The sequence below is a fragment of the Stenella coeruleoalba genome (assembly GCF_951394435.1).
Source record: "Stenella coeruleoalba genome assembly, chromosome: 1".
NCBI classification, from domain to species: Eukaryota; Metazoa; Chordata; class Mammalia; order Artiodactyla; family Delphinidae; genus Stenella; species Stenella coeruleoalba.
This window is the reverse complement of record NC_137169.1, coordinates 110531103-110554947: the sequence shown is the minus strand read 5'-3', so window position 1 is coordinate 110554947 and position 23845 is coordinate 110531103. Positions and strand designations below refer to the sequence as shown.

Here is a 23845-nt window from a genome sequence, read left to right as displayed (position 1 = left end):
TTGCTATGAAACTTCCTGGGGCTGAATTAAACATTCAGTAATGCCAGACCAAAGTCTTAGGATGAGAAGTGGGGACTCCCTATTTGGGAGAAGCCAAACAGGGAAGAAAGTACCAGGAGAGTGGATAAAAACAGCCAGTACAACAATGCTATGCCTTGCCCCAGGTCCTAATTTAAAAATTCCATGTTCACAGAGTCACACATCACATAGATTAAGGTTTATACACGTCACAACAGGAGCATCAGTGTTGTACAAAATCCTGAAGAGGAAGCAAAGAACCAAGGGGCAATGGTGAGATAGAGAGGCAGGGTCATTTTTAAACAAACACATGTAATTTTGGGGATAGAAGTAGCAGGGGCAGGCCTCTTGGATATTCAGTGGCTCAGACAGATGTCACTGATGCCAAGAAGATAACAAAACCTAAATGTCAGGGTCTGTTCTGTGACACAGTTCGTCCCTCAAACTGGCCCCAAGTGTTCAGAACATTGAGATGGAGCCAGAGAAGATGCCTGGGTTTCTGAAAGTACAGTGTGATGAGAACCAATTATTTTGCCCTTACTTCTCTCCCCATTCCTTCCAGATTCTTCCTGATCCAATATGCCACGAAACCCCAGAGTGAGGACTGGTTACAATAGGTCAACTATTTTATACCAGGCCTCGAGTTTGGCAGGAAGGAAAAGGAGGCAAGACTTATTGCTTCAAAAGGCCCCCAGTAATTTTTCAATTTCTTTCTGCAACATACGTGGCCAGAAGATGCCTGGGTCAAAAGGAAAGAGTCTAAGCAATCCAGGAATCAAGTCCCTCAGGTACTTAATCATTCTCCATTGCCTGGATTTACGCTCTGGGCTGCTCTCCTTTCTTCTTTACGTTCTTGCCATCCAACTCACCGGCAATCTGCTTCATGAATGTCATGCAAACACCATCGGCTCCCAGAACCCCACTCTTCACTAGTTCCCGTACCAACCACACCAACTAAAGGAGAGAGGAAAAGACAGATGAAGAGAAAGTCCTGTGAATTTGAGAAAAGGGCTAATCCAATCACATTAGAATTTAGGTGTACAAAGGTAGTGGTATGTTACCCCCGATTCCTCCTTCCCTTCCCCTTAGGAGAGGATCCATTCTGTTAAGTCTCTGAGCTGGATCTCTCTTTTCTTTCTGGCCTTACCTGAGTACGGCAGGTATCCTGCAACTTCAAGTACTTCTCCATAAGTATCTGGTTGATTTTATTCAGGACAATATTCATGCCGTCACGACTCACCAGAGCCAAGTCCCGGTAACACTGTGAGAAGTGAGGTTTGTGAGCAGCCAGCAAGCTGAGGACAGGCTCCTGATCCCACTCATTGTGGGCCCCCTGCCCCCTGGCCTCTCCAACTTGAATACCACCAATGCGATATGAGTAGCAATGAAAGACTTTCCACTCTGGAAGGCAGCTATGTTCACCACTGTACCACCAACGCAAAGACTTTCCACTCTGGATGCCATCCTTCCACCCCAAGCCTACCCCTTGCTCCGTCACATAGGGTGGGGAAAAGGGACTGACCTACTCTAATAAGGCAGAAAAGCCTGCTAAGAAAGGCTCCCTGTCCCCTACCTCCCTTCTTAGGAAGCGTCATACTGTTTGATGCCACCAGCTGAGCAAAACAGGTGGAGGCCATCTGCTTTTCATCTGCCAGTAAAAGGTCACTGCAGAATGGGTTTGGTTGAATAGCTTGGAAAGGATCTCAAAGAGATTTTTAGACTTGTATTGACACAGCCAGATGAAGTAAAAGGCTAGGAGTATTAAGGAAAGAGGCTTCAGAGACCATGACCCCAGAAAGAAAGGGCAGAACCAAACCAAACTTCCTTAACTAAACACCTTTCTACTTTTCTCTGGGCTGCCCTTTGCTTCTGCCAAGTATTAAAAAAGGAGGGGTTTTAAGCACACCCAACTCTGGGGGAGGTGAGGGAAAGCATGCCAATTTCCTCTGAGAGCTCTTGTTTCTCTTCCCGCTAGAGCTTTTCTCACCCTGTCTCTCTACAGAGACCAGACTCCTGGAGGACCATCTTAGGGGACCTCATTAGCAATCTCCTTAGCCTGCTGAGTTCTACGCTGTCCGGGTCTCAGCACAAAGGGTAAAATTTAGATAGGCAGTATCCCACAACCTTAGAAGGCCAGTAGCAAGGACAGCATCAACGATAATAGCAATTATAATAGGGAACATGCATTGGCCTTGTGCACAAACTTTATATTCTCTTTATTGCATTTGAATCACATAATCACCCTATTTATTAACATCTCTGTTTTTACAGATGAGGAAACAGGCACAGAGAGGTCAAAGTGATTTGCCCCAGGTCACATTAGAGATAAAAGGAAGACTCAAGTCCCAGCACTGCAACTCTACCCTCCATGCTCTTAACCACCCCATACCACCATTAGAAATAACTAAAAGGAAACGAGGCTGCTGGGGATGTAGGTAAGCGTTTAGAGTGGCTTTGTGACTACTACATTTCTAAACTCGTTCATCCTAAGCATTCAAAAGAGAAGTGCTGATATTCCTCAAGACCCCTGCTCCCTGGCCTTGGTGTGTCTAGGGACTCCTAAGAGATTAGCTATTGCTACTTCCACTTCCTCTATTGTCCTTAAGTCAAAACAATCTATCTGATAAAAATACGAACACTTAGAGATTCCCCCATGTGCCATAAACTTTTCAAACCCAAAGGAGAATTTGATTATCTTCTGAATGCATCTGCAGAAGGAGGGCTGGGAGATCAACAGTACAAGCAAGGGAACAAGAAAGAGATAAGAGAACCCAGTGACCTACTGCCAAGTGCCGGTCAGTAAATGTGGTTCAGCCCTGGAGCCTCCCCTGGAGGAGTGAGTGACAGGATGGGCAGAGGATTGAGGGAAGCAGAGGCAGAAGGGAAACCTATGTCAGGCCAAAGATAGAGACACTACTAATCAGTAGTGGAGGAGCAGAGAGGAGAACAGAGAGGAGCCCTGTCTGTTCAAAACAAAAGCAGAAATCCCAGAAATGCAGAAGAGACCCAGGACAGGGAAGGAGGACAGCCCCTCGGGAGACACAGGGTCAGATGAAGCAAGCAGATTCTGTCTGCCTAATTCCATGCTCCATCTGGGACCTTATCAACCACAATTGCTGGTAACACATGGCAGCTCATGGTACCAGGAGTATCATATTCCTGATGCTGCAGTTGTCTCTCCAAACTCTGTGCCAGTTTGCTGCCTGGCTTGGAAGATAAGTAGATGGGGAAAAAAACTCAGTGGGAAACAGAGGAGAGGTATTCTCTCAAAAGAAAGGAGAGGTGACAGAATGGTGCTGAGGTAGCGTATCTGTCCTGTGTTGGGAGTAGTGATATTCCAGCCTAGGCCCTCATAGCCCCCAGCTTTCTTTCTGGAGCTGCCTGCTGAGAGAAGCATGAACCAAGAACTGCCAGGGCCTGGACTTGACCTTTGATGAAGAGGGAACCTGGCATCAATGTTAAACCCTTTCCTATCACCTGTATCTACTGACAGCGAGAGGCTGCACAGAAGCTAAGGCCTCCAACTTAGCCTCCCACCACATTGCAGTCCCCCAGCCAGGCCTGCTCCCAGCTATTCAGTTCAGACATCAAATAGGAAATAAACTCAAAGAATATAAACACAAGAGCTGCCAACGCAAGTTAAGAAGGTAGAACTGGAACAAGATCCACGCCATGCATGTTCCACTCTCCACCAATACCTGACTGCTCTCTCCTTAACTAAGTTCTCGTGTTTAGCTCCACCTACTAAGAAGTCCCAGAGAGCTGGTCCTAACTCTTTGAACCTGCCTGCCAGCACTGACAGCGGCTGCTCAGCTCATGCCTTCCCAGAGCAGGCTTCTGATGTGTTCAAGACTCAGTTTCCACTACCACCTTCTCCAGGATCCCCACCTCCCACCTCTCAGGCCATGGAGATGTAGGAACAGCAGAATCTCCAACCCACCCTGAGGTTTCTGTTCCAGTGACAGAATTAACTCCAAATAAACCCTTAGGAAACACTCTCCCCCTTTTTTTTTTCTTTAACATCTTTATTGGAGTATAATTGCTTTACAGTGGTGTGTTAGTTTCTGCTTTACAACAAAATGAATCAGTTATATATATACGTATGTTCCCATATCTCTTCCCTCTTGCGTCTCCCTCCCTCCCACCCTCCCTATCGCACCCCTCCAGGCGGTCACAAAGCACCGAGCTGATCTCCCTGTGCTATGCGGCTGCTTCCCACTAGCTATCTACCTTAAGTTTGATAGTGTATATATGTCCATGCCTCTCTCTCGCTTTGTCACAGCTTACCCTTCCCCCTCCCCATATCCTCAAGTCCATTCTCTAGTAGGTCTGTGTCTTTATTCCTGTTTTACCCCTAGGTTCTTCGTGACTTTTTTTTCTTAAATTCCATATATATGTTAGCATACGGTATTTGTCTCTCTCTTTCTGACTTACTTCACTCTGTATGACAGACTCTAGGTCTATCCACCTCATTACAAATAGCTCAATTTCGTTTCTTTTTATGGCTGAGTAATATTCCACTGTATATATGTGCCACATCTTCTTGATCCATTCATCCAATGATGGACACTTACGTTGTTTCCATCTCCGGGCTATTGTAAATAGAGCTGCAATGAACATTTTGGTACATGACTCTTTTTGAATTATAGTTTTCTCAGGGTATATGCCCAGTAGTGGGATTGCTGGGTCATATGGTAGTTCTATTTGTAGTTTTTTAAGGAACCTCCCACTCCCCTTGTTTTAAACTGAAGCCTAAAACAATGCATTAGGATCAGTCCTCATCAGTAACTCCTACCTAAAACTTTTGCAGTACAGAAAGTACTTTGTAAGATAATCACCCTTTTAGGGAGAAGGATTAAAGCAGTAAGAGGTCACAGATTCTTCTACCATACTCTGACCTGGCTCAAGGCCTCTGAATGAGTCAGTGCCTGATAGTTCCTCACTTGCCTAAAACTGTATCCTCCTGGGCTTCCCTGGTGGCGCAGTGGTTGAGAGTCCGCCTGCCGATGCAGGGGACACGGGTTCGTGCCCCGGTCCGGAAAGATCCCACATGCCGCGGAGCGGCTGGGCCCGTGAGCCATGGCTGCTGAGCCTGCACGTCCGGAGCCTGTGCTCCGCAACGGGAGAGGCCACAACAATGAGAGGCCCGCATACCGCAAAAAACAAAAAACAACAACAAAAAAACTGTATCCTCCTAAGTCCTGTCTCCACCCCCTTTGTCTGAAAAGGCCTGACCTGGGGGCCTGTCAGCCTAGAAGGCTCCTAGGTAGGGGATGTACTTGGAAACCTCCAGCATGTGCACATAATCCTGGTGCAGCTATCAACCAACTATGAGACCCAAGGTGAGGGCCTGGGGCCACCCTCATGGGGCTGTCATAGAGCAAAAAAAAGACAAGGTGCTCTAGTTCCTTGTCATGTCTGGATGGCCAAATTCATGACATAATAAGCATTTATAATGCACAGCCCTGTGGCCTCTCACTGCCAGGTCAGGCAAAGAGCTAGAAATACTACAGGGCCCTGCCCCCTTCACTGAAGTTTACTGATGTACCCTAGCTGATTCAGATCTCACCTGAAACACAAATAAAACCAGCGGGCAAGATGAATTTGCACTAAGATGACTAAATAAGATTTTAATTGTACGTATAAAAACCCACCACGTGAGAGAAAACTAAACCTTAACCCCAACCCTTCACCGCCATCTTTGCCAACACTTTCTTTAAAATAGAGGGGCTAGGCTGGATCACATTACTGGTTAACAACACTAGATTGGAGACATTCATTTGTCTTCAAGGATCTCGATGATAAATTCAGTATGAAAATGAAATGCTAAATTTTTTTTTAAAGATGTTTTTGATGTGAACCATTTTTAAAGTCTTTATTGAATTTGTTACAATATTGCTTCCGCGAGGCATGAGGGATCTCCACTCCCTGACCAGGGATCGAACCTGCACCCCTTGCATTGGAAGGCGAAGTCTTAGCCACTGAACCACCAGGGAAGTCCCTGAAATGCCAATTTAACTCAACAATGTCCCAGCCCAGAAATGGCCTGGGAAACCAAGGGCATTGGTTCCCAAGGCCATTCACCAACTTGTGAATACTTGCTACCCTACCACCCACCCTCACCCCAGATCCTGCTCCAGTTGGCATCAGGAGTACAAACACATCAGGTTGCCACGCCCGTAAGTCCTTCCCCTGAGGTTAATTCCAACAGCTAGGCCAGGGGACCATGGGCATCCGTCCTTGTCCTTGGGAATGATTTTCCCTTGGTTTTCCTTGAACAAACGACAATGTGTCTGACCTCCAGGTTTCTTACAGGTACACTGGGAGTGGTTTGGGGGAAGAGAACAAAGCCACCAGTTTCACATGGCTTTTTGAGAGGATTAAATGAAATGTGTCTGGGACTTCCCTGGTGGTCCAGTGATAAAGAATCCACCTTCCAGGAGGGAAGGGGAAGCTGGGGCGAAGTGAGAGAGTAGCGCTGACATATATACACTACCAAATGTAAAATGGATGGCTAGTGGGAAGCTGCTGCATATCACAGGGAGATCAGCTCGATGCTTTGTGACAACCTAGAGGGTGGGATAGGGAGGGTGGAAAGGAGGCGCAAGAGGTAGGGGATATGGGGATATATGTATACATATAGCTGATTCACTTGTTCTGCAGCAGAAACTAACACAACATTGTAAAGCAATTATACTCCAATAAAGATATTTAAAAACAAAAAAAAGAATCCGCCTTCCAATGCAGGGGACACAGGTTCGATCCCTGGTCCGGGAGCTAAGATCCCACATGCCGCAGGGCAACTAAGCCTGCGCGTCACAACTACTGAGCTGGAGTGCCTCAACTAGAGAAGAGAAAACCCGCATGCCACAACTAGAGAGAAGCCCGTGCACCACAACGAAGATCCCGTGTGCCGCAATGAAGACCAGACGCAGCCAAGAAAAAACAAATAAATAAATGAAATGTGTCTGGATAGAGCCGAACACAATGCTGGACATAGAGCATGTTTGTTTCCTTCCACACTCCTTTTGTTCAAGGAAGGGGCAAGGAGAACAGTGAATTCCCCCTCTCCAAGCTCTTCTCTTGTCAGTGCCATGCAGTTAATGCCAGATACCAGACATATGTTTCTAAACCATCATGCAAGATTCAAGGACAAAGAAAGTGGAAATCTAGAGAGGCAAAAGACAGGATTTTGCTCCTTTCTTATAGAAAGAATGGAATCCAAAGAGATCATCCTGCTCAGTCCCTCGCCTCAGGAAGGACTTCTCTTAAACCATTCCACATAAAGGAGACTCCTCTATTTGTGAAGAACCCCAAACTAATTTTCATACGGTATTCCTCAGGAAGTCTGACTCCAGTGTACTCTTTTTTTTTTCTTCCAGTGTACTCTTAATCACTACATTATTACTGCCTCACCTAACATTAAGCTGTCTTACTTATTTATTTATCTATCTACCTATCTATCTATTTATCTATTGGCTGCCCTGCGTGGCTTTCAGGAACCTGGGCCACGGCAGTGAAAGCCTGGAATCCTAACCACTAGGCCACCAGGGAACTCCCAAGCTGTCTAATTTAAATCCTACTTGCTGCAATGTTAAACCTGGTTTCTGTTCACCTGCACTGATAAAACCTGCAAACTACAAGTCACGCTCTTCTGGATAAGAACTCTCAACAGACTTGCTTATATTTGTGCTCTTCTCTGGATTAAATCCCACCTCTTTTAGCCTTGACTCATCAATCTACAATTTTTTTTTAAGTCTTTATTGAATTTGTTACAATATTGCTTCTGTTTTATGTTTTGGTTTTTTGGCTGCCAGGCATGTGGGATCTCAGCTCCCGGCCCAGGGATCCAACCCACACCCCCTGCATTGGAAGGTGCAGTCTCAATCACTGGACTGCCAGGGAAGCCCCTAAGTCTACAATTTAAAACTCTCTAAATGCTTTTTCACTCTCACAACTGCCTTTTCTTGCCTTTTAGCTTCAGAATCTGGAAAAAGAGAAAGGACTTTAGTCAGAGTGACCAATTTACTGAGTGAAAAGGGAGTTGCAACTATATTTGGAGAACAAGATGATCTAGCCCTGGTCAAAGGGTGTGGTACTATTCCAGTTAAACCATAAGTTCTACCATATTCTCAGATCATATCTGAGAGGGGAGTGTGGGTCCAGAGAAGGGAGTCTTACCTTCTGGGCTTGGGCAGGTTCGGTGAGGACAAGCGTGAAGAGGCCCAGGCAGATTTCCTCGTGCTGTGGGGGGCCTTTGCATACCTGGGATATGAGGGAAAAAAAAACTAGTTGTCACTCACAGGAGGGAAGTTCTTGAGCACAGCTGCTCCCAGAAAATTTGGGACTCTTGAGTGATCTGCAAAGGAGAATCATCAGCTCTTAAATCTGATGATTCCCTTCTCCTAAAAGTGATGGGGCATCTGTTTTAGGAGAGAGGTGGAGGGAAAGGATGGACCCATACTGCTTTCTCCAAGGCTTGATGAAGGATAGAGGCAGAAAATAAAGAGTGTTTAAAATGAGAAAAAAAAACAAAACCCTACTCCACACCTTTACCAGACCTTAACAGCCTTTAGTAGAAAGGGAGCTACAAAGAGTCACTCATGGATTAACAAGTGCACCTACCAAGTCAAGACCTTGGGCAAATCACTGAACCCCTGATATTTGTAAGGTGAAGACATAATAAGAATAATTACTACTAATAAGTAAGAAATATTTACTGAACATTCACTATGTGCCAGAAACTACTCTAAATCCTTTACATGTATTACTTTGAATCCTTTCAACCTCACAGACTGATTAAGAAATGCAAAAGATCAAATATGTGAGAATGATTTACAAAGAAAAAAGCCACCACAGAACTATGAGTTATTTTTTAAAGTTGTTATTCAAAGACACCTAAGGCTCCAACAGATGGGATTCCCACATTAAGAAAGAAAGAGAGGAGTGGGGGGTGGTGGTGGGATGAACTGGGAGACTGGGATTGACATATATACACTAATATATATAAAATAGATAACTAATAAGAACCTGCTGTATAAAAAGTACATAAATAAATAAAAGAAAGAAAGAGAGGAGTTGGGAAGCCTGGTTCAGGAAACCAAGACCTTAACTTCAACCCCCTAGTTCTTAACCACTGAAGTCTTTCCATCTTTTTTTTTTTTTTTTTTCTTTCCATCTTTTTGATCATGTCTGAAAGCTTTCAAAGAAGCAGAAATGGGTACGGGGAGAGTATTATACTCACGTAGGCATTGAGGGCGTCATTGGCCTCTCTCTCTGAGACACCAGTAGTCATCGATGTCACAATGCTCATACATCTTTCCAACCTCTGTGAAGGGGTGAGAAAAAATTCAGAGTGCTCCATACCACCACCTGTGATGTACTTCTGGCCCCCAATAAAGCTTTTTAAATATTTAAATCTCATCACGTCTCTAGACCTAACTACCAGTTTACAAGTCAAGTCACCATGAGGATATAGTCAGCAAAGTCCAGAATGTATAAATCATGACAGGCTTCCTGATTTCTTTAACATTTAAATTGCAAGGAAAAAAGCAGGGAGGGAGAACCCCATGTATTAAAAGAAGCTTAAGGGAATTCCCTGGCAGTCCAGTGGTTAGGATTCTGTGCTTTCACTGCCGGGGCCTGGGTTCGATCCCTGGTAGGGGAACTAAGATCCCACAAACCACGAGGTGTGGCCAAAAAAAAAAGAGGCTTACGATTTCAACCCCTTGAATAAAATAAGAATCCATGAGTCTGTGCTGATAGATATGTACATACATGATAAATGAAGGGAAAGCTCTTCCTTACAGTGGAATGCCAACTAAAACTGCAGAAGGAATGACAGGAATAATAATTGATTCAGGCAAATATCATCAATGAATGGTAAAACCAGAGGCAAAACTTTCACAAGAGAATATTTACATAGGTTCAAAATACTAATTACAAAGAGAAAATAACTGTAGGAAATCCTGAAGGATACCACCTTAACCAAGTGATCAGAGTTAATATCCCAAATAACAAGACAGACTGACAGCTGACATACGCGCCTCTGATATGGTGCACTGAAAAGGCTAAACATCACTTCTATGGTTTTCTTGCCCAAAATGAATAATCTCAGTCTAATCATGAAGAAATTTTGACAACCCAAATTGAGAGAGATTTATAAGATAACTGGCCTATCAAAGTGTTTAAGGTGAGGGACAGAGATAGGACTAAGAATTAAAGAGACAGTACACCTAAATGCAATGTGTGATCCTGGACTGCTATAATGGACATAATTGGGACAACTGGTAAAATATGAATATGTACTATAAGAGTAACGTATCGGGCTTCCCTGGTGGCGCAGTGGTTGAGAGTCCGCCTGCCGATGCAGGGGACGCGGGTTTGTGCCCCAGACTGGGAAGATCCCACATGCCGCAGAGCAGCTGGGCCCGTGAGCCATGGCCGCTGAGCCTGCGCTCCGCAACAGGAGAGGCCACAACAGCGAGAGGCCTGCGTACCGCAAAAAAAAAAATAAAACAGGTATTATGTAACAGAGGATCCTTGTTCTTAGGAAATACTCCCGGAAGTATTTAAATCTTAAGTGGCACTGCAGCTGCAACTTACTCTCAAAACATTAAAACAATAACATGTATATAGAGAGATAATGAAAAAGCAAATGCAGCAAATGTTAACAATTGGTGAATCTGGGTGAAGAGTATATGAGAGTTCTATGTCTTACAATTTTTCTCTAAGCTTGAAATTATTTTAAAATAGTTATTAGGGCTTCCCTGGTGGCGCAGTGGATGAGAGTCTGCCTGCCGATGCAGGGGACATGGGTTCGTGCCCCGGTCCGGGAAGATCCCACATGCCACGGAGCGGCTGGGCCCGTGAGCCATGGCCGCTGAGCCTGCGCGTCCGGAGCCTGTGCTCCGCAACGGGAGAGGCCACAACAGGCCCGCGTACCACAAAAAAAAAAAATAATAATAAAATAGTTATTAAAAAATTAAAGGGATATATCAACTGAATGCAACAAATGTGTGATCCTTGTTTGATTACTGATCTGAAAAACCAATTATAAAAAGAATTTATGGGAATTCCCTGGTGGTCCAGTGGTTAGGACTCTGCACTTTCACTGTTGTGGGCCCAGGTTCAATCCCTGGTTGGGGAACTAAGATCCCGCAAGCCATGCCACAGGGAAAAAAACAAAAAACAAACAATAAAGCACCTGAGGAACTTAAGGAAAAAACCTTAAAAAAAAAATTTTATGAGACAGTCAGTTTGAACAATGAGTATATTGTTACATTGAGGAATTATTGTTAATGTTTTTAGGTATGATACTGTGGCTATGTTAAAAAGAAAAAAGTCCATCTCTCACAGACATACATATGAAATATCTACAGATGAAACGATACAGCTTGGATTTGCTTCAAAATAATCCAGAGGAGACTAAAGGGAGATAAGACAAGATTGCCATGTACTGATAAGTACTGAAGCAGAGTGATGGCTCCAGGGCAATTATACTATTCTATTTTTTTATGTTTGAAATGTCCCTCCAAAAAGATAAAAACAAACTTTAAAATAAAAATGAGTGTAGGAAAGAAAAGGACTAATGAAGAACAAAAGGCCAAACTAAAACCTTCCTGGGTCTCTAGTCAAACAAAGGTGGGGAGAGCTGCATTAAAGTCCATCCAAGGACCCTTCTTAATTACAAAGGCTAACTCTAAGACAGCATTTGCTCAACCTTCTAAGGAGATCTTAAGTCACTGATCCTGTTCCAAAGCATTTAATACTAAACACTGAGAAAATATTGACAAAATGTATCTCATTTAAGTCAGTGAGCCTCTCCATTATTACCACCTAAACTACTTCCTGAGTCTTTTAAAATTTTATCTTGAGGATTAACCCCAAAACTGTTTAAGAAAACCACTTACCAATTCCCAGTGATAATGATGCTAGCAAAACAGGGACAAAGGCAGACAATTTACCTCCCCCAATCCTAAAGGTCATCACAAAACATCTTGTTGAGAACTACCACATTGTCAAGAACCGACAAATAAGGGCAACAGGAAAGAGGTCTAGGAATGAAAGACCACCATGTTTCTCCTTTGACCATCATCCTGAGTTTGTCTACGTCCGTCCCTACCTAAGAGCAAAGCAGAACTGAGTGTTAAGACAAGGAGCTCCCATAGCCACAAAAATTCAACCTAAATTAGGCCCAAAGCCACCCAGGTTTGACAACATCACTACCCAGCATCAGGTCTGACTATCCTCCAAATTAGGTCAGATAAGCGCGCTGAGCCTTAATCAACAGCACCTGCGTACTTGTGAAAAGGAGCTGTGAGATCACAGGAAAGCTGAGCTGTAAATCTCACAACCCACCTCTCCCACAAACTCTGAGATCCATCATTACCTAGCCCAGCTCCTATATGATAGGGGGAGGGAGGAAAAAAACCTCAGGTTGTATTTTCTCTTTTTAAATCTTATCCCTCTCCTCCTAAGATAGTTATCAATGACTGGAGGACCAGTTCCTCCAGTTGCTAAATCCAGGGTGTTCTTGCTGGGAGCTCTGGGAGGCCTTGCTTATCTGGCCTGGGTTAGCAAACAGTTTCAGAGTGGAGGAAGACGGTGAGCAAGCAGCAGCACAGCATCCTAAAACCCTAGATATTACTTCCTACCAAAAGGAAGAAATCTCTGTGGAATCAACAGAGATGCGAGGGAAGTCAAAAGAGCAGCTGGCTGAGGAGCCAACTGACAAACAAGGAAGAGAGGTTCCCTCCACCACTGGCAAGCCTTAGGCTAATCTTAGGTGAGTTACCTAACTTACCGAGACTTATTTAATCCTTTACTTATAATACCCTGGTTTTCTTACCTGAAAAATAGAGACAAAGCCTATATCACAAGGTTGCTCTGAGGATTAAACAAGATAACATACATGAAAGCACCTAGCAGGTAGCCTCAGTTGAATTAGACTCTATTCCATCTGTGAAAAAGCTCAGCGATCACACAACTAAGTCCATGAGGACCAGACAGCCCCCCAACGCCCCCTGCCACTACTTCTAATGGCATGCCCTCAAAGATCCCTGAAAACTGAGCCCTCCTACTACAGGACGTGGGTAAGTCCCTGACCAGGCTGCAAAGCTTCCTCTCCTACTTTTGCCTTCTATGAGAGAAGAGTAACAGGAGAGGGGAGGAGGCCTGATGGATGGACCCTGCACCAAGGTCCTCACACAAAGCTGGATACACAGCCCTATGGGCTGGCCTAGTTTCTAGCTGTGATGTAACACAGAGACCTTGGACTAAACCAGGTTTCTCTAGGTCCCTCCTCAATATTCTGAGCTCCACTCAGAGGCCTGAGTCAACTCTATGGGTCACTGTCCGGTCAAGAAATAAAAGTGGCCTCTTGGAACAGTGAGGCCCAGCTAAGGATGTAGAAAGTGGGAGAGTCCAGAATTTGGAGGCGTGGATAAAAGCAATGAGGAAAGAAATGTGAGGGTCAGTCCTTCCTAGGCAGTAGAAGTATATAAAAGATGCTGCTCTTCCTGAACTACAGAAACTACTTTCCCAAACAGAGATGGGAGAACTAATTACAAATCATTCAGAATGATTGAAGGACCACATCCCCTCAAAGAGGGCTGCAGGAAGCCAGATCCCTACAATCAACCAGCAGTACCCCTCTCCACCCCCCCCCACCCCCCCCCCACCCCCCCCCCGTCTCCAGAGGCCCTTTGTAAAGATGGAATCACACACGCACCTGCCAACAACTGCTGGCAGAATGACTCTGTTCAGAGTAAGCCCTTCACAACGGCACCTCAGAGCTGAGTAAATATTTACCATCTCTAGGAGCTTCTAAAATAATTTTTCTAGTACTAAAATTACCTGACCATGGTTTCCATGACAGCGCAGTAGATGGAGTGGGGGTAGAAAGCGGGGAGGTCTTCTAGTTTGCAAGTATACACCTGAAGCTGGAGACTGAAGTCTGAGGATTGCTAACCTCTCAGTTTCCCCTCCCTCGGCCAGGTGAACATACACTTTGTTAAAAACTGTATATTGGGCTTCCCTGGTGGCTCAGTGGTTAAGAATCTGCCTGCTTAATGCAGGGGACACGGGTTCAAGCCCTGGTCTGGGAAGATCCCACATGCCGCGGAGCAGCTACGCTCGTGAGCCACAACTGCTGAGCCTGCGCATCTGGAGTCTGCGCTCCGCAACAAGAGAGGCCGTGATAGTGAGAGGCCCGCGCACCGCGATGAAGAGTGGCCCCTGCTTGCCACAACTAGAGAAAGCCCTCGCACAGAAACGAAGACCCAACACAGCAAAAATAAATAAATTAATTAATAAACTCCTACCCCCAACATCTTCCAAAAAAAAAAATCTGCCTACCAATGCAGGGGACACGGGTTTGAGCCCTGGTCTAGGAAGATCCCACATGCCGCGGAGCAACTGAGCCCGTGCGCCACAACTACTGAGCCTGCGCTCTAGAGCCGGCAAGCCACAACTACTGAAGCCCGCACGCCTAGAGCCTGTGCTCCACAACAAGAGAAGCCACTGCAATGCGAAGCCCGCGCACTGCAACGAAGAGTAGCCCCCGCTCGCCGCAACTAGAGAAAGCCTGCACGCAGCAACGAAGACCAACGCAGCTAAAAATAATTAATTAAAAAAAACCTGTATATTAAATACTGCCCCTCTACGGGAAGTCAGTGGCCTTGAGGGACTAAAATCCAAAGGCTTAAGGAAAAGAAGATATGATCTGACCTACAAAATCCCCAAGGACCCACATTAGTAAAGAACTACTGAACAAACTGGGTTCCAAGTATTCTACAACCAAGAGTCACTTTTATGTGAAATTAGGATTTAAGGGGAAAAAAATTAGAGATGACTCAAAGCCCATTCCCTGGAGAATCTTCACAGACTGGACGTGAATTACTCCTTGGAGAAAACCTGGAAGGGACATACCTCTAACCAGATGCAACCCTGAGACTTGTCCATAGCTTAAGAGGAAGTTCTAACTTGTTTGGGCCACAGCTTCTGCTTTTAGCCTGATTTCAAAGTGGACAGGGTCCTTCTCCACAGAGGAGTGACCGGGAGCTTTGAAGCCTTGTGAAACTAGGAGCTACATGTTTTAAACCCCTCCAATCTTTGGCACTATTTTCATCTCATTCCTCAAATCTGGATGGGGGTGGGCAAGAATTCCCCATTCAAAGAGAAGAACAGGGCCAAAGAGAAGAAAGGATACAACAAATGCTCCCTTGGGTAGAAAAGCCACAGTCCCTGCCTGGGATGCTCTTCACCAGTGCTTCATTCTCCAGGCCTCTAAGGGGCTTTCTCATCACTCCCAGCTGTAATGACTCCAGTCTCTTCACTACCCTCGCTGGGTTTTTGTTTTTACCTTTCTTGTGAGCGTATTAACTCAGTCTTCAGATGATAAGCTCTGGAAGGCAGGCCTTGGGTCTTCCTCATTCTATTTTCCTATCAGACTCAGCACAGAGTAAGTATATATCTGGTCAGGAAGCTACCGCCTCTGTATTCCTGGGCAATAGGTGGGCCTATGCTGGAAAATAACCAAGCCAGAACAAGCTGAGATCAGTCAACACCAGGTTTTGATAACTTCCGTGTGCAGAGATCTGTGCGGAGACCCAGAGGAAGAAACCAGTAAGTCTTGACCTTAGAGACACTCTGGTCTAGTGGGAACCAAATACATGGGGTTAAAAGCAGTGGCAAGACTTGTTGGAAAATTCAAATGCAAAGAACAAAGGGCAAAGAAGGAAAGAGGGGAGGCCGACACATTCTGGGAAACATCTACACCACAAAGGATATCAGAAAAAAAAAGGAGACCCTCCCTCCCCCTTCTCTCTGGAAACAGTTTAAAAGTTCACTCTCAAGACAGTCCAAAAAAGCAAGACAATAAATGCTTCCTCTCTTTTGTGGTCCCCTTCTGCCATATCATTTCGCTTACTAGCAAACGTATCACTACTCAGAAGAACAGGATGCTATGGTACAAATTAGAGCAGGACTACCTTTCCAGCAATCAGGGTGGGGAATAAACCGTTTCGCCACCCTTGGGGTCTCTTCCCCTCTACCCAACTGGTGTAGGGATCAAAGGTAGTCAATGACTTTCTTGCTACAATTCTAGAGTTTCAGTGCTAGATAGAACACAGGGCTCAATAAATACTTTGACAGTGACAGTGGCCATTTCTAAAAACGCAGATAATTTAAATTACCAGGCAATCCTGGCAAAGTCACTTGTATTTATTTTGGGAATACATTACTTTTAGAAGTATTGTTTATGTTCCTAATTATATCTACCTTAGCTGATAAAAACAACAGCAGAAAACAAACTTTGATTCATCTAAATGCACACAGAATTATGGGGGAGAAGCATGATGGGAAGCCAGCCGGTCTGTAAACAGACACTTGCGATGGATAATTCACAAAGCTGCTATCCAGCCGCTCCTTGATTCACAAAGCTTTTTTGCATGTATGTTCCACCATCTTGTATCTGCACCAACATTTTTTTCAAATTTAAACTATGAACTGCACCTATCTGCTTGACCACCCTCTAACATCTGATACAGAGCAGAGACAAAGTCAGAAGCAGGGAAATGGCCAGTGAAGAGCCAGAGCCTAATAATTTACTCATCCTGTCCCTGGATAACCACTAAGTTGAATGCATTAGGTCTTACAAACAGTCCAGCAATCATGTCCCACTTCTGGGTCTCATATTCCTAAGTATGTCTTTTCATGTATAGCAGTGGAAAGGGATAAATGATCAACTCTGGATTGTCAGGGACAGGGCAAGAGGAACAAGTCGGGGAGGGTCGGGTCAATTATTCAGTAGTCTAAAATCCCCATTCAGGCCCACTGCATCGCCTCATCCTACCCTCTTTCTCAGCATCTATGTGTTCTCTCCTTTGTGTGTGTGCTATCTGGTTCTGAAGGAGAGTCCCCTAGGTCCCATTCACCCCGCACCTCACCCCACTACCTAACAAAACACAACTCACTTTTCCTTAAGTCCTCACTCATTCTCAATGCCCAGTTAACATCACCGGCAATTGATGGTGTCTACATGAAGTCAATACTATCTAACGGGAAGGGTCCACGGTCTACTGCAAGCTCCTATCAGCCCCCCAGACACCTACACATACATACGTTACATCTCAACTCAATGTATGACCTAAGATGAAACAGGGTAAATATTAATAATAGCTGTGGCCTGTAATGGGAAAGGAATATCAAAGACAAATTCAGTTGATCTGGATGCTGTATCCCTTCCTCATCAACACCCCCCCACCATTTTCACACTAGTAGCTGCTGTTTCGACCTGTCCAGGAAGTTGGCCCACACTTCCTCCTTCACAAGCAGGAAGTCTGTAGCAGTGTTTGTGCTGTCTTAGAAAACACGTGAAGGCCTCCTCCCCCACCCCCACCCCGTATTCGCTCCAGTTTCCCTCCTCAACCCCATTTCTTAACTCCCTTCCCCACCCCCCCACACCTACCTCCTCTAACTCATCCTTGGCATCCAAACTGGTTGCAAGTAGCAGCCTCCCCCCTCCTGGGGCTCCTGCTCCCGCTCCTCCTCCACCTCCCGCTGCTCCCGAAGCAGCTGCTGCTGCTGCTGCCGCCCCCTTTCCCTTCTGTAACTCCATGGCTGCAGCCGGGAGACGGGAAAAGGCCAGGGAGTGGATGGATGGGAAGTCCTAGAAAGGGGGAATTGGGGATTGCCAGGGACTGGGGGGAAAGAGGGACAAGTGGGGGAGGGGAAGGAAAGGTTCCCTGGCCTCTCCACTCCTCCCTCCTCTCCGAAGGGCCGCTCCCGTGCAGAAGGCAAGGCAGACGGGCCTCCAGGTCCTGCCTCTGGAGTGGCAGTGCTGAGGAAACACCGTTAGCTCTTAAGTATGCTGGGGTAAGGGTCTGCACCCCTACAGGAAGGGTAGGAGAGGCTTCTGTCCTGAAGAAGTGGAAGAGGAGCCCTTTCTGGCTTCTGACCCTAAGAGAAGCAGCGAAAACCCTAAGTTTCTGCCTCAGGAGGTGGGGGAAAGAGGAGTCCTGCCCCTGAAGCATGGGGTAGGAAACCTTCCTGGCTGGTGCCCCAAGGGTTGGGGAGCGAGGTTCCTTTGGTTCCGGCCCCCAGGAGTGAGGGTGAGGCAGTAAGCGCTATAGGAGGACCAGCTTCTCCCTACACCACACAGACGCGGCCATGGTGGAAGGGCGGGGGGTGGGAAGACCGAGGGCGACGGCGGGGGAGGGGGAGGAATCGTGGAGGCCCGCGCCGGAAGTGAGCAGTCGCGGTCCCTGGCCTCCGCCAATAGCGGCTTCCGCGGTGACGCTGAGTCTCGAAGGGGTAGGCCGACGGCGGCCCGCTGGCCTTTTCCCGGGCTGCCAATGGTATTGAGCAGAAGAGAGACCGTCCTGATGGACAACCGGTGTGCCCAATAGCATCCCTCCTTTGCACTCGGGGGGCGGGACGGAACTACTTCCCGGAGGTGGGGCGGCTGTGAGAGATTATCAGGAAGGAGAGAGGCTGCGCCTGCGTGTATTAAAGCGCGTGCGCGGCGCTGGCCTCCGCCCTCTTTTCCTCCCTTATTCGGAAGCTCGGGTGGGTACGGGAGCCCGGCGCTGTTTCTAGGTAGCTTTGGGAAACCCGAAGACTAGCTACGAATTGATAGTGCATTCAGTATCAATTCGTAGGAAGTGGAGCCCTAACCCTTAAGCAGTCCCAGAGCAAGTGTCATCGGATGGTGTGCAGCCAGCTCCCGGAGCTAAGAGTACGTCACACAAGCCAGTGTATGCGTTCATGCAAATGCACTTATCAGCCGGACGTTGCCAAAAAAAAAAAAAAAAAAAAAGTTCATGGACCCACCTGTGTACTAGAATCGTGCACTGATTCATTAGAATCGTGCATGGATTCATTATTAGAAAGGCTTCTGGAAGCCCTATATTGTCCTCCTGCCTTATCTGTGATCGTGTCAGCATTTGCTCCCAGAAGCCCAGTGTGGAAGCTTGTTTTTGACATTCATTATTTTCCTCCCGTATTCAGTCACTAAAGGCTGTTTGATTTTTTTTCTTAGAAATGTCACTGGTGGCTTCCCTGGTGGTGCAGTGGTTAAGAATCTGTCTGCCAATGCAGGGAACACGGGTTGGAGCCCTGGTCTGGGAAGACCCCACATCCCGCGGAGCAGCTCAGTGCACCAAAACTACCCAGCCTGCGCTCTAGAGCCCACAAGCCACAACTACTGATCCTGCGTGCCACAAGTACTGGAGCCCGCATGCCTACAGCCCGTGCTCTGCAACAAGAGAAGCCACCGCAATAAGCCCGCGCACCTCAATGAAGAGTAGCCCCCGCTCCACGCAACTAGATAAAGACCACACGCAGCAACAGAGACCTAACACAGCCAAAAATTAAAAAAAAAAAAAATCTCTGGAATTTCTTCCTCTCTAGCCTATATATGTATATATATATATATATATATATATATATATATATATATATATGGTATATCTTTAGGGGTTACAATGGATTCTAATCCATTGAACATTCTGCCACTTCTCTAATCTTACTAAACTACCCTCTCAGGCACTTTCTAAATTTCCCAAATCCTTAGTAAACCTATCTGACTCATCCCTACCTAATCAATATAGTCTCCCAAGACCTTAAATTCCTATCATTTAAAAAAAACAATGCCAATAATAAAAACTCATAACAATTCAAATATTAAAGTTGAAGTGAACCTTCTTTTTTCCTTTTCACCCCTCCAGTCTTACTTCTCTTGAGTCATCAGTGTCACTAATTTGTTGTATATCTTTCCCTACTTTTTCAAACATGCATAAACACATATCCACAGTTTATTTCTTTGGTTGTTTTCATTTGGTTTTTAGCAAAAATAAAATCATGTTTTACAATTTCTTGCTTCTTGCTCAATTAACATTTATATCCTGGCAATTTTTTCCCCAAAATCAAAACATGGAAATCTACTTTATTCTATTTAACAACCTCAAAATATTCTCCTCCTCTCCTCTGAAGAAATTGAGCTCTTCCCTGATCCTGCCCCCACCTAGTTGATTTCTAGAACAAAAGACCTTCCATTTGTCAAAATCTACCCTGTGTTGAAGGTAATTGAGATTACAAATAGAAAGTTTTTTTTTGGAGGCAGGGGAAACTATAGTTATCATTAATAAGAATCAAATAATAAGGCCCTAGAATCAAGAAAAAATAAAAAGACTCACAGTGCTGCAGAAAGTTCCTCCATCAGGGAGAAAAACAACCCAATGCCTAATAATCCTGAGAGGCTTTTGGGTTGTGATAATGGAGGATTTCTCCCTACCTCAGACAGAATGATGAATTAAAGAAAGGATCTGGGTAAAGACTAAAAAGGCATGCTTATAAAATATACAGAAAAACATAAAGCTGAGACTACTAGCTAATAGACTGGATTGCCAGATTGCACTGAAAAGGTTGTTAATGAGATTAGGGAATGAACTGAACAAGAAGATATTTAATAATGAAAAATGTGCTTATTTACATGCCTAGGCCTTATACTATTGGGTTAAAAGCCAAAAAGTGCTTTTGGTTTTTAAGTAAAAATAAAAGACACATTTTTAATTTTTCATCAAGAACTTTATTGAACAATGTATTCACCGTTTTGTTCCACTAACTTCTGCCATTTTTCAGGCAGCTTCATAATTCCATCTTCCCAAAACTTTTTATCTTTTTGAGCAAAGAACTGTTCCAAGTGCCTTTTACAGTCTTCCAGGGAATTGAAATTTTTTCCACTAAGAGAATTTTGTAAAGACTGAAATAAATGAAAATCTGAAGGTGCAATGCCTGGTGAATATGGTGGATGAATCAGAACTTCCCAGCCAAGCTGTAACAGTTTTTGCCTGGTCATCAAAGAAACATGCGGTCTTGTGTTATCCTGATGGAAGAGTATGCGTTTTCTGTTGGCTAATTCCGGACACTTTTTGTCGAGTCCTGCTTTCAGTTGGTCTAATTGGGAGCAGTACTTGTTGGAATTAATCGTTTGATCTTCCAGAAGGAGCTCATAATGGAGGACTCCCTTCCAATCCCACCATATACACACCATCACCTTCTTTGGATGAAGACCAGCCTTTGGTGTGGTTGGTGGTGGTTCCTTTCACTTGCCCCACGATCTTTTCTGTTTCACATTCTTGTACAGTATCCACTTTTCATCGCCCGTCACAATTTGTTTTAAAAACGGAACGTTTTCGTTACGTTTAAGTAGAAAATCGCATGCGGAAATATGGTCAAGAAGGTTTTTTTTGCTTAACTTATGTTGACCCAAACATCAAAGTGATGAATATAACCAAGATGGTGCAAATGATTTTCAAGGCTTGACTTGGATATTTTGAGTATGTTGGCTATCTCCCGCGTGGTATAACGTTGACTGTTGTCAATTAATGTCTCGATCTGATCGCTATCAACTTCAACTGGTCTACCCGATTGTGGAGCATCGTCCAGCGAGAATCTCCAGCACGAAACTTTGCAAACCACTTTTGACACGTTCGATCAGTCACAGCACCTTCTCCATATACTGCACACATTTTTTGCATTTCAGTTGCGTTTCTACCTTTCTTGAAATAATAAAGCATAATATGCCGAAAATGTTGCTTTTGTTCTTCCATCGTCAATATTAAAATGGCTACATAAAAATTCACCAATTTTGATAAGTCTTTTTTTAAATGCAGACTGATATGACAGCTGTCACATACAATCTAACAAAATCGTTTCGAATGAAGTTAAAGACAACTAAGTGCTACTAGAGCCATCTTACGGAAAAAAATGGAATGAGCCTTTTGGCCAACCCAATAGAAAGGATTTAAAACAAACAGGGATAAATGTGAGTTCCTGAAATTAATATTAAAAAATTAGTGAAGGGCTTCCCTGGTGGCGCAGTGGTTGAGAGTCCTCCTGCCGATGCAGGGGACACGGATTCGTGCCCCGGTCCGGGAAGATCCCACATGCCGCGGAGCGGCTGGGCCCATGAGCCATGGCCACTGAGCCTGCTCGTCCGGAGCCTGTGCTCCGCAACGGGAGAGGCCACAACAGTGAGAGGCCCGCGTACCGCCCCCCACCAAAAAAAGAAAAAAAAAAGCATTATGACATTGAATTTGGCAATGGATTCTCAGATATAATACCAAAAGCATGAACAAAAAAAGTAAAAAGAAATAAACTGGGCTTCATTAAAATTTAAAACTTTTGTACATCAAAGGATATTATCGAGAAAGTTAAAAGACAACCCATAGAAAGGGAGAAAATATTTTCATGTCATATGAGGGTTTAATATCCAGAATATATAAAGAACTCCTAAAACTCAAAAACAAACCACCCAATTAGAAAATGGGCAGAGGACTTGAATAGATGTTTGCCCAAAGAAGATATACAAATGGCCAATAAGCACATGCAAAGATGGTCAACATCATTAGTAATAAGAGAAATACAAAGCAAATGCATGTTACAACATGGATGAACCTTAAAAACAATATGTTAAGTGAAGTAATCCAGACAGGAAAGGATAATTATTGCATGATTCCAGTTATATGAAACATCTACAATAGACAAGTTCATAAAAATAGAAAGTAGATTAGAGGTTACCAGGGGTTAGGGGAGGTGGGAATGGGAAATCATTGTTTAGTGGTTATAGACTTTCTTTTTGAGGTGATGAATACATTTTGGGAATAATGTTGATAGTTATACAACATTGTGAATGTAATTAATGTCACTGACTTACACACTTAAAAATGGTTAAAATGGCAAATTTTGTGTTGCATGTATTTTACCACAGTAAAAAATAATTTTAAAAAACTACAATGAAAAAAATCACCATTTGACAAAAATTATAGTAATAATGATTTAAGCAAGAATCAGAGAAACCCAAATTGAGAGACATTCTAAAACATAACTGCCCTGTCCAAAATGTTAAGGTCATTTAGACCTAACACTGAAGGACTCTTCTAGATTAAAAAATACCGAGACATGACAACTATATGTAATGTGTGATCTTGGACTGGATCTTGGACTGAAAAAAAAATGTTTTCTATAATGTACATTATTGGAACAATTGGAAATTTGAAAACATGCTATAGACTAGATAGAAGTACATTTCCTGATTTTGACAAATAACTAATGGTTATGTAAGAGAATGTCATATATAATTTATACGTATCTAAAATAATATATTAATATGTATATTTATACTTATATATATAAAATCCTATCCCTTTATGTTATAGATATATAGATGTATACAGATAGGTAGATAGAAAGGGAGAGAAAGAGAATGATAAAGAAAATGTGGTAAAATGTTAATGGGTAAATCTAGTTGAAGGGTGTACAGAAGTTCTTTGTACCCTTCTTGCAACAGTTCTGTAAATTAAAAATTACTTCAATTTTTTAAAATTTCAAAGAGAAACTTATGAGATACCACTAAACACTTACGAGAATGAAAAGACTGACAATACCAAGTGTTGGTGAGGATGTCCAGTGATTGGCACTATCATACACTGCTGGATGGTGTGGAAATTAGTCTAATTACTTTAGTAAACCATTGAACAGTATCTACCAAAGTTAAACAGTTGCCTGTCCCAGGACATAATTGTTCCACTCTAAGTTTACAGCCAAGAGAAATTAGTGTATGTGTCCACTAAAAGGCATGTATAAGAAAGTTCATAGGACTTCCCTGGTGGTCCAGTGGTTAAGACTCTCCGCTTCCACTGCGGGGCGTGTTTGATCCCTGATCAGGGAAGTTCCACATGCCAAGTGGTGTGGCCAGTAGCATTATTTATTACAGCAAAAAACTAGAAACAATTGTGAACCTAAAACTACTCTAAAAAATAGT

The 23845-nt window shown here is 44.1% G+C and overlaps 1 protein-coding gene across 3 annotated transcripts in view; it reads right to left on the bottom strand.

Moving 5' to 3' along the window:
* INTS3 (integrator complex subunit 3) overlaps window positions 1–18193 on the bottom strand; it is a 39957-nt gene extending 21764 nt beyond the window's left edge. For 2 of the 3 annotated variants that reach the window (XM_079911522.1, XM_079911523.1), the window contains exons 1-5: window positions 17489–18193; window positions 9263–9346; window positions 8200–8283; window positions 1166–1279; window positions 888–972 (exon numbers count right to left, since the gene is read on the bottom strand). In XM_079911522.1, the coding sequence (XP_079767648.1) occupies window positions 888–972; window positions 1166–1279; window positions 8200–8283; window positions 9263–9346; window positions 17489–17638 (517 nt within the window). In that variant the 5' untranslated portion in view covers window positions 17639–18193. Of the gene's footprint in view, window positions 1–887; window positions 973–1165; window positions 1280–8199; window positions 8284–9262; window positions 9347–13875; window positions 13981–17488 lie in introns of those variants that run through there. The other variant, XM_079911524.1, reaches the window with a different exon arrangement.
* Window positions 18194–23845: the final 5652 nt, after the last annotated feature.